Below are 16,953 nucleotides of genomic sequence, written 5' to 3' on the forward strand. Positions count from 1 at the left end.
ACATTTCTGCTGATTTACTTAAAAAGTAATCTAGAAGAAGCACGGAGTCTCAAAAGCTTTGCATGTTAATAAATGAGGTTTTTTTTTTTTTTTTTTTTTTTTTTTTTTTTTTTTTAATGAGTGCACTCCAAAAACTGCTATCCCACTTTTTCTTTGTATTTTTTAGTGCAGGTTTAGACATCCTACAGCATTTAAGGTTGAGCAAAAGTATAATACAGTAACATGAATACTACTTTTCATAGTTCCTTTTAGAAAGAGTTGTTTGAAAGTCAGGGCATTGCTACATTGTTATTTGCTACAATCAACAAAGAAAAACCTTTAGAAGATATAATGATTACTGGCAAGAAAAAGCTTCCTCCAGATTTTGTTACAAAATTTCATTACAAAATCAGGTTGTAAACCAAATAGAACTTCACATTTCTCCTGCCTTGATTTGTGGTTGAGTGTGTGTGTGTGTGTGCATGTGTGTGTGTGACACACATGATCCTTCTTTCCTTTAACATTTTCATTTTCTTCATTTGGTTTTATGTGAGGCATGAAAAAGATTTCATATCAAAACATCTCCTTAAGTTATAAAGTAACCTAGGGCAGAAAATAGAAATGTGTATAGAAAAGTTCCCAATAATTTTTACTTCTATTACATTTCTTTACATATTTCTATTTTAGTAGTACAGTACACTTAAATTAGTTTTTTTTTTTTTTTTTTTTTTTTACTTTCTCTTATACTATGCAAAGCCATTGGTAGAGGCTGAACTTCTATATTTTGGTATTAAGTTGCTTGTCTTTAAGTTATGAAAAGAGATAAAGATATATAACTAATTAGAAATAAAAGCCATTCTAAAGTTGACTTACATCTCAATTTTGACTACAGGTGGAATAATTACAAAAGCATTGAATCAGAATCAGAGATACACAGCCCCAGAAATGAGCATTTGTACCTTTAGGCTGACTTCTTTATAATCATTTCAGCATTCAATATAAATTTAAGTTGAGATACTTACAGTGTGAAAATACAGGTGATAGGAGAAGTGCCTTGAATTAACTCCAGAAGCCCATGTAATTGGCAAGTCAAGTCTGATAATAAATAATTGCATAAAAAATCTATTGAAATTCTTGGTACCTTTGCCCAATGAACTGAATTTTAGTTAAATTAATCAAAAAGCTGATGACATCGTGCTGAACTATTCTGCTCTTTTAAGCTCTGTGTCTCACAGACAATTTGTGGTTTTTAGTTCTAGTCATTCATGGATTCATTTCTCTCATTAGCTGACTCCTCCACATTTGGATGAATAAATGCAACTTAGTTTAACGGTGAAGCTGTTAATAAACACACACCTCCTTTTCATAGGGCAGTGTGGTGTCATATTAGAATTATATGACATGCAATGCCAAGTTGGAAGAAACCAGAAATGCATATTTTTATCTTGCTATATCACAATTTAGAGGTTTTATTATTTTATAACATTTTTAATAATTTTATGAAATTATAATTCATATTAAAATTCTATAATTTGTTATCAAAACTTGACAGCAGTAAACCATATGTAATGTTGATTCTTTTATACATGTATCATTAATCCTATTAAAAAAGATTTTAATTTTTCATGTAAAAGTTTTGACTATACCAATAATACTTAAAATGAATTACATGTTACTGTTTGAAAAATAGGAAGGCAAAGATTGAAGTGGATGGTAAAGACATATTATTAATAGGCCAGTGTTATTTTGGAACATAAAACAAGCAAATGATGAAATCTAAAGAGGAGGTTTTATTGCAAGTAGTTATATCCCAAGTACCATTTTAAAAGGTACATTAAATTTTCTATGGTTCTGTATAAATCAAAAGTCTGTGCTTACACCTTTATTGCAGCTTTGTATTTTATTAAGAACAAATAAAAAATATCAGTGACCTACATAAAGTTTTGGAGTTCTTTGTTAGGATGGAAAAATCCAAGAATATTTTTAATTGTACTACATTAATTTGGGGTACTGAATTATGCATCTATTTTGCCAATCTGAACCTTCTCTCTGCACCTTATTTTGCATGTGATATTAAATTTCACTAGGGATTGCTGTCCATCTCTGAAATTTTTGCCTGCAAGAATTTAGGAAGATAAAAATGATTAGAGTTAGAAAAGATAACAAAGGATGGGATTTGTGGTTGATTATTGACATTAATTTCAAAACATTTCTATTCTGTTATCATTAGCCTCCAGGTTTTGGCCCCTGGGGCACTTAAATGCTGCAGGCTTCAGTAGCTTGGAAAGTTCCAGAGGCTTTGTGCAAGAAGGAGAGCCCAGGCTCAGTGCTGGATGCTGTGACACATAATTCTCTCCGTCGCTGGAAAATGAACTCCGTGTGCATGCAGGACTGCCAAGAGGTTATAGAATCTTTGTCAGTTAAGACAGCAATACGTTTCTTAATCAGGTTCCATTTTATTTTACTTTCTCTATAGTGTGTGAGGAAGTGGTTGTGAACTGCATACTTTTCAGTGTAAGAGAAAAAATTTGAAGAAATAAAGTGGGAGGAATAATTGTCTTTGATAAAGAAGCTGTAACCACTAGAGCATGGATTTAACTGGTCTCCCTCCCTGCTCCCCACCATTTTCTTTAATTTGTTTTAATCTAAAAGAAGCAAGAGCATCGATGTCTCTGCACAGTAGAGCTCTATCACAGCAATACTTGGTTTAATTTAACTTTTTGTATTATCTAAATTAGGAAAATTCAGACTCATTATTTTTTTAATGTTGAAGTTTTCTCAACAGAAAACATGTCTAATACAATTATTTAATGGGTTGGTGCACGGAAAGTGATTAGCGAATGCCTGGTGTCAGCAGTCACTGTTTTTACCCTTTCATAGTTGTTACAGTCATTATGCATTGCTCACTGAGAATCTGTGAGCAATGAATCTGTGTATTCAAAGTGTGCATTGGAATTTTACTTCTTTGATTTGTACATTGGTTTCTTACTATGTTGGCTGAGAATAAAAGTATTCTAAGCTCAGACTGAGTCCCATGTGAAATTGTCCTGTAAGTTAAGTTTTTACTTTTACAATGTTTATGTCTTCTGATACAAATCTCCTCCTCTCTTGATTAATTTAACAGATTCATTTATCCAATTCAAGATCCACTCAACTTTTGTCCTTCCAAGTCCTTTTTCTATATCTTAGTACCAGTTCCTTATTCTGCTATTTTAGGCTCCTGTTTTCTGTTACACAGAGTGTTAGAGATTCCTGAACAATCTATTGGTGCCTGCTGAAAGCTGATAAGAGGCTAAGATAGCCCTTGGTGCTGTGATTAAAAGCACTAATGAAGGAATTCATACAATTTAAATCTGGTTTTAAAGTGCTGAAATTTCAATTAGAATTATACTCCAGGATGTCTCTCTACTAACATGTAGCCTTTGTCAATTCCTCTAGCTTTGCTTCCAGGATTTCTGCAAATGTGTCTCAAGATCTTTGGTGCCCACCCTTTCAACAAATATCCTTCAACAAATTTCCTGTGCTTTTGGAATTGACATGGATCACCTAGGCCCACACTGTTGTTGAGTGTCTGATAAAAAGTACTTTTTAAAGTTGTGTTAGTCTTTCAGGTATTTCAGTAGGGTTAATGAGACAAGCTCATTTGGGGTGTGGATTTACAGCAGCATTTCATTTTCTCTCAGGCCACTGTAGGAATGGTAGAATGGATACTTAGGGAAAGGTTAGGGTTTGGTTTTATTGATGGTTTTTGTTTGTTTTACCTCGATCAACTCATAAACATAAAGATTCACCCTCTCTTTGTTTTATATTATTTCCTATTCTTTATCCAAATATGCTGCTCTTACATTTGTAGAATCATTTTCTGTACAAAGATTATTTTAATGATATGATGGAAAGAAGGTGTTTGAACAACAGTGTCTTCATGTAAGCACTGCTGAAGAGATGCCTCCTGGAGGCCAAGGCAGAAAGGTGCTTGTCAATAAAGCAGCCAGGAGAAAACTTGTAAACAGATGAGTAGCTCTGGGGGAGAGAGACCTTTGAGCTATTTTCCACTGCACAATTCCTTGAGGAGGAATAGATCTGATTTCTTAATCTCTATTTCTCCAGCACCTATTACAATGCCTGGCTCACATCATACACAGTACTTACCTAATGAATTTCTATAGCAAAACCAGAGGGAAAAAGTAGATTTTCTAAAAGAATAGTACTTGACAAGAAGAGAAAAGGCAGCGCAGGTAGGAAGAGGTAAGGGTAGGATGTATAGATCTAGTGTTTTTATTAATTATTTTAGATAGTCTAGCAAGTTGAGGCTGCTTGGACACACTGTGTACAATCACTTGGAGAATTTGAGTTCTTCTCAAAGCTATTATGTCAGAGCTTCTCTTTGCCTGATCTGATCAGAAGCAGCTAAAATGTATATAATATCCAGGAAGACCTCAAACTACGGCAATCCTCCTGCCTCAGCCTCTCTAGTGCTGGGATTACAGGTCTGTGCCACTAAATCTAGCTACTAAAATTTTGTGCAATAAATATATGTTATAATTTTCTTAGGCAAACTTGCTGCTCAAAATAACAATAGTTTAGAAGTAGAAAATCAACTCTTTGGAGAAACTTTTATTGATTTAAATAGCAAGTAGCTGAGGGAAACTATAAACTCTCACTTTTAAAAATGTGGTGTGATGACACAATTATTTTGAAAATTCCAATGAAGACTGCATTAAAATAAGCCATTCTTGTACCTGTGAATTAATAAAAGAAAAAACACTGTAATAACTCTCTAAGAAAGAGGAGATGTCTTTCTTTTAGGACTCAGAGGAGTCTTCTATTTGATATCAAGAATGCTTTGTATTTGTTTGAGCAATGTTACTGGAAGACATTATCGTAACTCCCCAGAGGCCATTTCCAAGCCAGCATTGTGATTAAACTTAAGTAATGGGGAAGCATGTTGAACCTTTTTAAATGTAGAATTGACATCTCAATGACTCAAAGACTATCAATGAAAAGAATTGATAAAAAAAATGTAGAGACTATTCAATCTGTCTTTGTACTAAATGATTTCTTTGATTTTTCTTAATTTTACTGTACACTTAACATTGTCTTTTTTTATCCCTCCAGGATATTGAAGCAGAACCATCAAAAATTCACATTTTCAAAAGGAACAAAAGCCTATGAATGTGTACATATATATTTTACTTGTATGCATAGATATATGTATTAATATTTATATATTAATTACATAAGCTTTTAAAAATTATACCTGTAACATTCATACATTCATTCACATATAGCTAGACTAATAAATCATGCTGTTTTCCTAGAAGGAAAAATTCTTTGAGAATTTAATTGAGTTCTGCTCAAAGCTGTTATGTCAGAGCTTCTCTTTGCCTGATTCAAACAGAATTGGCTAAGCTGTATATAATATCCAGCAACTGCTCTTACTTACAGGTCAATAAGTTTTCTTTTAAAGCTTGTTCCTTAGTTTCCATTTTTCGGCAGACAGCTGTTGTCTCCACTAGTTTAGATAGCTAAGTAGTGAGTGCCTTGATTCTGTATGCATCACAGGGTCCTCCTATGTAATATTACAGGGTAGTCCTGTGCTAGTTTTGGGGAAGAAATAAGATCTGAGAAAAAATGACAGCAATCAACCACATTATCCTGTTCAAGCATGCACATGTTTTATTTAAGTATTCTCCAAAGGTCTATTTTTCCAGCATAATGCAGATATTATGCTATCCTTTGAAATAAGATATATGAATCTCAAACAAAATTGTCAAAAACAATGACCTTAGTTACTCCATATGATACACAGAAATAATCACATTTCACTTACAATACAGATGCACTTAACACAGTCTTCAATAGTCATTCACCACCAACACAGTATATTTTAATATCACTTAAAACATCAAAAAGATATTTTCAAGAAGTCTAAAGAAATTAATAATAGTTTTGGATAAGTGATAAATCAAAAGAGGAGGCAGAATTGTCAACCAAAATAAACTAACTGCATTTTCTTTCATGTGATATTAACACAGTGAAAATAAGTCTTATTGGGAATCAGAGGATGTCAAGTACTCCTGATTGTTGTTTCCTTAATCTACTTTTTAAAAAGGTTTTCAATAAATGCCATTAAAGGAGTTTCACTATATATTTGCTCTAGAAGCATAAAGTGACACGAGGCAGGTGTTAATATGCTTGTTAATACTTACGCTGCTGGAAGATTAGTAACTTTTAAAAAGACACACTAGGATTAAAGCCAGTTCTTCCCAAGAGACAGTTGAGTTTATCTTACTTTCAGCAAATGTTTATTAATATCTACTATGTGCGTAGCACTGCTCTAGAATCTATTCTAGAAATGGGAAGTAAGAATTTCTGGCTTTACTTTAAAATGGTTGGATTAGTTCACTTTATGATGTTATAATTATTTTTAAATCTCTACATAGAGGGATAATTATTAACTCTTTCCGTGTATACAAACCAAGGTTTACTCCTTACAGTGGTGGCTTAGAATGAACAAAACTCTTCATTTGACATAAAGTTTTTTTACACTGTCACGTGCAGACATGGCTGCTGATATATTTTAAGGGTGAAAAGGTATAAAGACTTTTCACTTAAATGTACACAGAGAATCAGCTTTGCATCATCAAACTCCTGTCCTCTCCTGCTTAGAGGAGAAGACTGCACCTTGAAAAATACAGGAACGTTTCTGAGATAAACTGGTACTACCTTCCTGGATGGCAGTGAAGGCATGTTTTCATCAAATAATTCCTATCCAAAGACTCCAGTTTATCTCCGTGTTTTAATTCACATTAGTAATTCTTGAAATGTATTCAAGATTGAAAGCAAAATAAATCATATATCAAGTGAGATTCTGAGATCTTTGATCCTGTAATTTTCATCCTAGTCAACTCTTCATAAAATACATACTGACATATCCAGCATCTGAGCATTTCCATAAACAGCAAAGACGTTAGAGATAATCAATAAATTTCAACTCCTTTTCTCTAGTTTTTGACCAGGGGATTGATGGTAATCTACTTACAAGGTGATGTGTCGGGGAATACAAAAGTACGAAAGTCATTCGAACTACAGTAAACGTTAGTCCCGCTGATGATAAACGCAATGGGAAGGTGCTATAGAAATACAGGAATGAATAATGCACTGGGTCACAGGATTACAGTGGACCAACGAATACTACCGAAAAACATTTATGACACTAGTTTTGAACTAAAAGGTCACCTAAAACCAGGCCACATCAGAGGTTTTCTATGAATGTGGCTCTTACTGTATCTATGAAGATTTGGAAAGTACAACAAAAGAATTCCGTTTCTTGATACAATACATGTACAATGAATTATTGCAGTTGTAACATTAACTAGGTGCAAGGTTAAACAATAATTAATACTGAACTATCTGAACATCTTAGATTTACTAATGAGCATCCCCATGAGAAATACTGCAGTCCTAAAAGGAGTTTATTTGCACAGCCCACCATGAAACATGAACAATCAGTTTGTTGTAAGTGCACAGAAATTTCTCCTTTCTACAATTATAGTTATCATGCCTATTCTGAAGACAACATAAGGAAACTGAGATCACTGCTCCAAAGAATTCTAGCATGCATTATGGTGGTTTCCTTTAGTTAATACAAATGTGTTGTATGAGTTTTTTTCACATGTAATAATCTTCCTCATAGCCAATGTTCATGGTTTTAACAGGAAAAATTTTTATCAAAATGTTTCCATATTTTTTGCTTTGCATTCAACTGGAACATTATGTTCAAAGATTTATTTTATTTGTTTTATTAAAAAAAGAGTTCTGATCATAAGAAGCATCAACAGGTGGCATTTCATTGTGCTCATTCACAAAGTCAAAGGGCCACAGAATATTCCTCTGTATAACAGGTTAAACTGTCTAGAAATGCCATTTGGTGGTTTTCGTTCACATCCTCAACTTTGGGAGCTGTACTTCTATTTCACTACCAACCTTCTTGTTCTGCTGTCTTAATCTGCAAAAGGTTTATTGGTTCTTCTTTGTTCTACACTGAGATTCTTCCCACAGCCAGGGCTTAATTTTTTCTTAAGCCTATTCCCATTGTCTTACAAAGCAGAAACCCTGACGATGTTTCCTCCGGAGTACTCAGGAGATTCTGGCCTGTCGTCTCCTTCTGGTGTGGTGACTGGAGGTGTTGGGATGCTTATTATTGCTGTAGTCACATAAGGTTGTTCACAGTTTAGTTTAACACACTCTTCCATTTTGGCATTTAAACTGGATCGGCTGATGAGGAAAAACAGATGTAAAAAAGTAAATTGTGTATTTAAAACATTTTATGTAACTGAAAAACATATTATTTGAATACTTACAAATCTTAAATAACACTCAAATGCTTAATAAAATCATATAAAAATGTATGTTATCTTTAGTACTGGTCAGTTTATTAACAATAGATTTCTAAAAGTAAGCTTGATTTAGTTCGATCATTTTGTTTATTAAAAAGATTAACACATGCATGAGAGAAAGAGGATCAGGTAAGATTCAGACAATTAAATCAAAATAGCTATCCTTAAAATAGGGACTTCAACAGTTTTGAGCACAGTTATGGAAGGGGTCATACCACGTGGACTTTTCAACTCTAGCTCACAGGGGTTTTTCATTATCACATGTTTTTGAAACATATAATGCTCTTGGTGCTCGCAAATTAATGATTGGTAGCACATTAAGAACCCTCAAAATATTAACTATTATGATCTAGTACTTCAAATTTATCCCAGGGGTATCTTAACATTGAGGTTACACTCTGTGGAGGAGAAGCCACAAGAGTATAAATATGAGATTAAAACTATTTTCATAGAAAACAATTAAAATGTTTTGTTTGAACACTTTCTTCCTAAAGACTTCCCTGTTTCATTTTGTCATGGACATATTGCAGAGCAAAAGTGCACAATCTTAAAGACAGAAATTTTCATTGCTCTAAATTTTAACATTCTGATCACAAACACATCCAATCTTGTAAATCAACATAGGCTGAATCCAGACTTTTATCCAGGTTTTCAATGAAGATTGTTGAATCTAATAAAGAAATAAGCCTGAATTTACAGACGAAAGATCTAAAAATATATGGTTTTAAAGTTGAAGAATGAAGTAAATTTTTTGGCAAGAATGAATCTTTTTAATGCTATGTATAATCTAAATGTAATACTTTCATTATACATATTGTCATGGTAAAAGCAAATAATAAAGCAAGGGGGGAAATATCAATAAAACATTTTATATAAATCATTTATACATTAACCGTAAGGAAACAATTCTGGTATTTCTTTATTTGTTTATTTGTTTGAGACAGGGCCTAGGCAGTGTAGGCTGGCCTTGAATTCACAAGGATCCTCCTGCCTCAGTCTCCTAAGTACTGGGGATTACAGGTATTCATCACCACACTCAGTCAAATTTTACTATTTCATTTAGCTAATTTTTTTTCCTATATTGGGCCTTGAACCAGGGGTGCTGTACCATGAAGTTACATTTCCAGCCCACTTTACTTGAAATTGTTTCTCATACCGAGATAGCATCTCATTAGGTAGACCAGGTCGTCCTCAAATTTGCAATTCTCTTGCCTCAGTCTCCCAAGTAACTAGTATTACAGGCCTATGCTGTCACAGCCAGCTCCGCTTTTTTAAATATTAGATTATTTGTGTTTTATTTTGCCAAAATTATGATCAAAACTATAGATTTGTGAAGAAGATTCGTGAACAGGGCAGCCTTTCTGGTAAGCCCTGCAATTCATGCAGGTTCCAGGCAGAGAAAAGTCAGTGCCTCCTGAGAAACAGCTGTGCTGGTACTGGAAGGATCCACCAAGAAATCAACCAGCTGTATGTTAATAGGAAGCTCCTGACAAAAGAAGACAAGAGAAGTGACAGACAGGGTCTTATGATGCAGTTCAGACTGGTCTTGAATGCACTTTGAACTCTCAACAAACACTCCTCCTGCCTTAACCTCTCCTGAGTGCTGGGATTACAGGCATGTGCCATCACAGCTTGCTCATTTTCTTATTTGGATTGAGAATCCACTTTAGAGGTGCAAGGTAATTTGCTTTGGCATCATTTATGATTCATCGGATTGTGCAAATAAAAATGAACTCAAAACTGGAGTTAGAAGACATAGTCTGCATGAGAAGCAAAAGACCTCAAGAAAATAGCAAAAGGAATTCAAGAACAGAATGGAGAAAGTCATGGAGGACTGAAAAGCCAGTGTTGGTGTTGGCGAAAAGATTCTGCAATGACCATCTGTGGTGATTGCATGAGTTTTAAATAAGAGAATCAATAAACTGTAAAAGCTTAAAAAAATTCATGTAGGCATAGTTCTCATTGAAGAGGTTGTTGCATTTTTAGGTGCTACTAAATAATCTTTAATCATCTTGATGTCAATTTCATTTGACCCTTTCAGTGGTGTTGACTGTTACTTTAGATCATTTGAGTTAACACAAGGGACTTCAGAGCATAGAAAGAGGCTCTTACTGAAATAAGAAAAAACTATGGAGTTGAAGAGATAAAAAAATATTCATTTGTGTGTGCATGGCCATCCTTTCCTTTTGCTCTTTAACAATGATGTAACTGCTGCTTTTGGCAAGGGAGGGTATATATGCCAGTAGATCCATTTTCCTGTTTGTTGCAGTGTAAGTCCCCCACCTCCTGCCGGGAATTGAAAGGCCCTAGGTTAGTCCTAGTTTCTTTTTCTTTTCTTTTTTTTTTTTTTTTAATTTTATTTTCTCTCTCTCTCTCTCTCTCTCTCTCTTTTTAGCCAAGATCTTGCTAAATTACCCAGGAGCAGAGGCTTGAACTCACATCCTACTGCCTCAACCTCCCAGGGAACTAGCATTGTAGGAATGTACCACCAAACCCAGCAGTTTTATCTCTTTTCGAACCTAGTAGCTGGGACTCCGGAGTCACAGAGGTGGCAATGTGACCGAAGGGGCCATGGCCTATGAACCATCACACAGCACAGAGAACCCAGGTACCTGTTGGACAGTGGTGTTCTCTCCACACATCTGATCTGAATCGTACTGAGTTCCTGCACGCTGCCTCGATGACTTCCTGACACGTTGGCATTAGGGATGCGGAAAGTTTTTTTGTGTCGTCGTGAGCAGCACGTGCTGGTGACTCCTTGTTGTGAGGAGAGAGAGGGACTGTGACTGGAAGGACGGTTCACCGTGGCTACTTCCATGCAGCTTTCTTCAAAGACTTGCTCATCCACAAACTCATGGTTCTGTTTAGTCATGGTGAGAAGATGTGAAGAAGGCAGACAGAGACTTTTGTTAATTTTAAAAAGAAAATAGATTTAAAAAATTCGTATATGCCTAAAGTTCAACTTGATCTGATAGATAACTAATGCAACTTTCATAATGATTAGACTATCATAGCCACCTATTTTGTCATTTGTGTGGAAATAAAATCTCTCTAGGCTGGCACAGTGTTCATTCATACACAGGCTGACTTTCCATTGAAGCACATTTATTAATTTAAGCACCAAAGCAGGAAATTATAAATTAAAGTGGAAAACACATTTAAAATGATACAGATAATATTCATAAGAAATTTATAAATTCACATTGACTTTATTTAAGTTTTCAAAAAGATACTATTTTAAAGAATGTCCCAAGATGGATTGACTGTTACACTAGCAAATACCTTCACATGTATTGAAACATTTTTTTAGTTAAAAAAATAAGATACTTGAGACTTTTTTTGTTTCCTTAGGTGCTTCTCTAAAATCCCCAGGATGTAGAAAAATATGACTTATTAGTTAAGTAGGATACATTCATCTGCAGAATGTATCAGTTTGACTCAGGAAGAATTAGCTGTAAGTTTTTGTGGCCTTCTTTTTCACCCTGGTGAAATCTCACAGGGTGAACCCAGATTTCAGTCTGTGCCCACAATTTTTCTACTACTGTCTTCCTAAATTCCAGCTGGCAGGTATCATTGCACATATCAGGACTTTATTTTATAGCAGCATTGCATATATTTTACTTTTTAAATGTTTAATAGGGAATTGCGTACTAAAATGTCTATGTAAGAAGTTTACCTCAGGAATATAGGGAAAAATATTTTTGGTCTGATCACTAAGAATGACTTCAATTACTGTTTTTCCTTCCTGTGAATGGAAAGTCTTATAATGAAAGGTTCACGCATACTGAACTTCACTTAATCATCTCTTATCTTGAAGTATTAGTAAAACAATTGAAGCAATTCACTGGATAATAGGAAGTAGGTTGTTTAAATTACTCATTTTTTCATTTCTTTACTGAGAGAAGCATTGTGAAACACATGAAATTTAGCATTCTACTGTTTAAGGTCCAGAGAATATGATAAATAGTAACTTTTGGAGAAAAATAGTGCACAAAAATTCACAGTCTGTCATCTTTTACAAGGCAAAATGCACACACATAATGCAAGTTACAATGTATGAGATTCTAATGTATCTCATCAGTGACTGGAATTAAAGAATCATTCAGTTATTGCTTACTTATATTTGTAGGTGGTACAACTAAAACTGCATTTGTTGGTGGTAAAATGATTTCATTTAAAAACTTCAGTGGTAAAATAGTGACAAAGGAAAATTAAAGGACAGAGACAAATGCTCATCCACGAACTCCGACATTTAGCAATCATTTATCTTTCAAATTTTATCCTAACAGATGATCTTTATTTAAAAGTGCAAATACCTGTATCTTTATTTAAGAATGTAAATATACTTATGTAATTATCCTGTTAACTACTCAAATAACTTTTGTTTAGCCAGATAAGCATCACACTTGTTCTTGTACCTGCAGAGCCAACACTCCTGTCCGCTGCCTTTCTCTCTTCTTGCTGCAGCGGCTGCTGCATAGTCCCTGCCCATCATCCTCACATCCCTTCCTTCCCCTTCGGCTAAGTTCTCCTTCATTGCTTTGCCCCACTCTCTCTGTCTCAAGTCCTTTTCCAGGGAGCCTTGCCTCAACCTGCCCCCTTGGGGCACTGCCCTGTTTGCTCCCCACTGCTGCAGCCCTATCATTGGTTCCTCTGTTCACTGCTTTCTCCAGTAACAGCCATGTTTCTGTTTCCTATTTGTCTCCTACAAGGAAGCTCAGTGGGGGCAGAAGCCAGACTGACTTCATTGTTTGCCTGGAATCTGCCTCACCACTGGGCACATGTTAGGCACGTAAGCAACAGGTATAGTGTTTGTTGAATGATAATACAGATGACTTGATAGGAAATCCATCGGAATGGACAGTGCCTAGGATGTGTCTCTGGCACATGAAGGAGCTCATGATGATTGCTGCTGACCAGCCTCAGAGGTCTTTGCCATGGAGGGCTTCCACTGAGAGCTGCCATGTGAAGACATGCAGCCTCCTGAGCACCCACGGGCAGACCTGTGATCAAATGTGGCATTTTTTAAAATATGAAAAGAAATTTTTCTACCTTAACTCACCACATCTGTGAAGAAAAAAATGCTTATATTCTGTTTTTCCTCTTTTTTGTTACTACTGAGTCTCTTTATTGAGATGTCAGAAACATTTGAAACTTCCTTTTGAATTAGCATTTTTTTTAAAAAAGGAAGAAATGATGTTTTATTGGACTAGCTATCAGAAGACAACTTTGCATCTGCATTTCACTGGTATTTTAGACTAGAGATGAGATACCAACCACTAAGAAGAAAGCGTCTTAAATATTTAAAATAATTTCTAGGTTGAAATGTCACTGTAGGCTTCCAAAGTCATTTTGAATGCTATGAGCTTTTGGTTTATCTTTTAGCATATTTTCCAGTAATGCCGAGAGGGAAATCATGCTTGGAAACATTACATGTGCCCGAAAGCAAATGGGATTCCTGGGCAGAGGCAGACTGTCACGCTGTCTCCTTACCGTGGTTTTCTCCAGGCAGTGAAGCAGGTGGTGGTGCTGGGTTTCAAAGCTGGAGCCCGATTTGGTAACAAAGGCCTGCTCCTCCTCCGAGGACTGTTAATACAGAGAAGACAGAAGTGCTTTCCATTTTATTTGCAAATAACCTTCACCTCAGCTACACATTTGCACAGAGAGATCTGAGATTCACTGGCAGCACTGTATTTATTTTTTTAACCAAAGGGGACAAATGTGTAGTTGCTTTTAAACTGGAGATATTTTATCATATTAACACTATATTCTTTTATAATATGCCTTCTTTAAATTGAAAATCCTTTTTACTCATACAATGACTACCTTTGTAAGCCTGGAAGACTTGACTTTGGATAATGAAATTTAACTTGCTAGTTAGATAATCCTGAATCCACTATTGAAACAGTTACAGAATGAGCTCCTGGTCTCACAAAATCAAAGAATGAATTTGAAAACTAAAAGACAGCCAGGAGTTTTTCTTGTAAATAAAAAGAAACTGGAGGTGGATGTTCATCACAAGGGGATTCAGAACAGAAGTCCAAGTTGCTTTCTGTGTCTTGCTTACAGGAGAGATGAGGAAGAGACTCAAAAGAACTGAGTTCAAAAGAAATTGGTTAATTTGCATTTCTAATGGAGGTAAGGAGGAGCTGTTAACTAACTTAGTATACTTTGAAACAAAGTCTTCTTTCTAACTATAAACTAACAGTGAACTCTGGACAAGAGCCTCTCTATTCTTATTTTAATCTTTTTTCTTTTCTTGTGTTTCCTTTTACATTTCTAAGCTCAGATGGCTGATGATTTAGTAGGCTATTTTCTTTTATCTGACCCTGACTGTGTAGTGTTCATAATAACTAAACGAAACTACAACACTATCAGGCTACCTACATGAAAGCTGTTCTGTGAGGAAAGATGATTGAAATCTTAACTATTAAAAGAAAGTTTTGAGGTAAACGTTCTCATACTGTCTTTCAGACCTTGAACTGAATGAATGAACAGTGTTTTCTCTTTGTTATGAAGTAAACAAGATGTTATGCCACCCGCTTTGCTACCCTGCTTCCCATCCAACTGAATTTTAAAGAACTAAGTAATTTTGAAATAAAAAAAGAATTAGACATTTGGACTGCTGAGTATTTTTTATTGTTAATGTTAATGAGATAGTTCAGAGATATTATCGCCTGATTATGAACAGGAATCATGGTGCACTAGCAGTATTGCAAAATAGAGTTTCTAGCATGATATAGCCAACTGGAATCTGCAGGGGAAGTTATAAAAAATGACACTTTTGTTGTTTCAGTGGCCATTTTCGTAATTACACACAATAAAATTTTATTGTTAAGTAGAACTAAATCAATATTACACCAATAAATTGATCATTAAAAACAGTGAGGTGCTTGACTGTACCTGCAGCTGGTTGCTGAGTAAACCGTTGCGTTTGCTCTGCATGTAAGCGTTTGCACTTCCGCTTTTGGCTGCCCGGATCCTGGCCAGTCTAGCTTTCTGCAGGAGAGGAAAGGCAATGACTCATTAACGCCTATGAATTGTTTTCTTGAAACAGTCAGCGATGGCATTCTTTTGTAATCTTGTAACATCCATGTGTCTAAACTGTTTAAGATAGTTTCATATGTAACTGTTACAAATTACCCCTCCCCTTCTATTTTAGTTGACATTTATCAGTAAGGTCAGCTAACTACCTTACAGCTGGGATATGTATTTAAGAATTATAATTAGTCTTTACAGTAATCAAGTTACTTTATTAGTGTTTCTCTCAATTGTGTCAAGAGAAAAATAATACTATTATTTGATTTATATTTCACTTATCCCAATTTGAGAAACTTAATGAAATGAAAACTAATAGTTCAGTAAACCAGCTGTAAATTCCTTTTCATTTAAAGTAATGTCCTTTTTTAAAATTAGTAACTGAGTTTCAGGAAGTAGTTTCCTTTTTCGTTTCCTCTTTCTTTTCCATTCTTTTTTCCTTCAACTTAAATTTTATTTGTGCAATTAGTCTGTTAATTTAGCCAAAGTAGAGCTCATGCTGACTAATATGCCTTCCTAAATAAGACCCGTGAAATTATTTACTTTGATGGCACAGGGCCACATAACTATGCTTATTTGGTTTCTATTTCACTTTTGGACTTTTTGAAATGAAGAAAAAAAATGAACCTATCCAGAAAGACTTGTGAGATTACTTTTAATTTTTTAATTTTTAATGCAATTCAATTCAGAGAACTTTAGGTGGTCACTTAAGTTGTTGCTAGTTATTGCTCGGTGGTGTTACTGAGCAGACCCGTGTTTAGCCCAGTTTCCAGAGTTGCATTCTGCTTTATAACTGCTGCTGTGAGCCGCCTGGAGGCTGTCATGGATGGATGACTGCCCAGAGAGCATGACTTTGCTGTCCTTTCCATTCACTTCTGTCTAGCAAGTGTATGCAACAAAGCGACCAGGGTGGCTAGGGAAAAGGGTATCCTTGGAAACATATCCTGTGGAGGCTCCATTTCCCCTCAGACAAAAACACTAATTTTAGTCTCAAGCTCTTGGTTTTAATAAAAACTTTGAAAAACATATTTTAAAAATACAAAACAGGTATGTACACATGACAAAATAATTGCAATACAGACAAGTCCGTGCCAGCAAGTTAAGTCTCTCAGGTCATGGAGTCATCTTCTCATGGGTCAGAGGTGATGACTGGAAATATTTCTAGGGAAACATGTCAGAAACTTTCTAAACACATAAAACCACTAAAAGATACTCCTAAAAGTTTTCTACTCTTTGTTGTTTTTGGTTTCCATTCTTGGAATGTCTTCCATGTTTACACATAATGATTCACCTCATTTTTAAGAATGTGTAATATGCTGCTGTATGAATGGTGTGACATTTATTTAGCCAGTCCACTACCAATTAATTCTTGAGTTTCTTTTGTTATGATGCTGCCTGCTGTGAACATCATGAAGTGCTTATCTGCAATAAGATTGCTGAAAGCAAAGCTATTTCTATATCAAAAGATGTCTTTCACTGTGTTGTAATACTGTATGAGCTAATTGTTCTAACCCGTCCTGTGGAGCACCACATCAAA

General features: G+C 35.1%; 1 protein-coding gene across 1 annotated transcript in view; it reads right to left on the bottom strand.

Annotated features, from left to right (window-relative positions):
* Positions 1-5,629: 5,629 nt before the first annotated feature.
* Positions 5,630-16,953, bottom strand: part of Kcnd2 (potassium voltage-gated channel subfamily D member 2) — a 468,290-nt gene continuing 456,966 nt past the window's right edge. The window contains exons 3-6 of the mRNA XM_023567253.2: positions 15,282-15,377; positions 13,872-13,964; positions 10,991-11,238; positions 5,630-8,256 (exon numbers count right to left, since the gene is read on the bottom strand). Of these exons, the coding sequence (XP_023423021.2) occupies positions 8,079-8,256; positions 10,991-11,238; positions 13,872-13,964; positions 15,282-15,377 (615 nt within the window). The 3' untranslated portion in view covers positions 5,630-8,078. The remainder of the gene's footprint in view (positions 8,257-10,990; positions 11,239-13,871; positions 13,965-15,281; positions 15,378-16,953) is intronic.

This window comes from Cavia porcellus, unplaced genomic scaffold (genome assembly GCF_034190915.1).
Source record: "Cavia porcellus strain 051 isolate PalLab524CR breed Dunkin Hartley unplaced genomic scaffold, mCavPor4.1 scaffold_2, whole genome shotgun sequence".
Classification (NCBI taxonomy): Eukaryota; Metazoa; Chordata; class Mammalia; order Rodentia; family Caviidae; genus Cavia; species Cavia porcellus.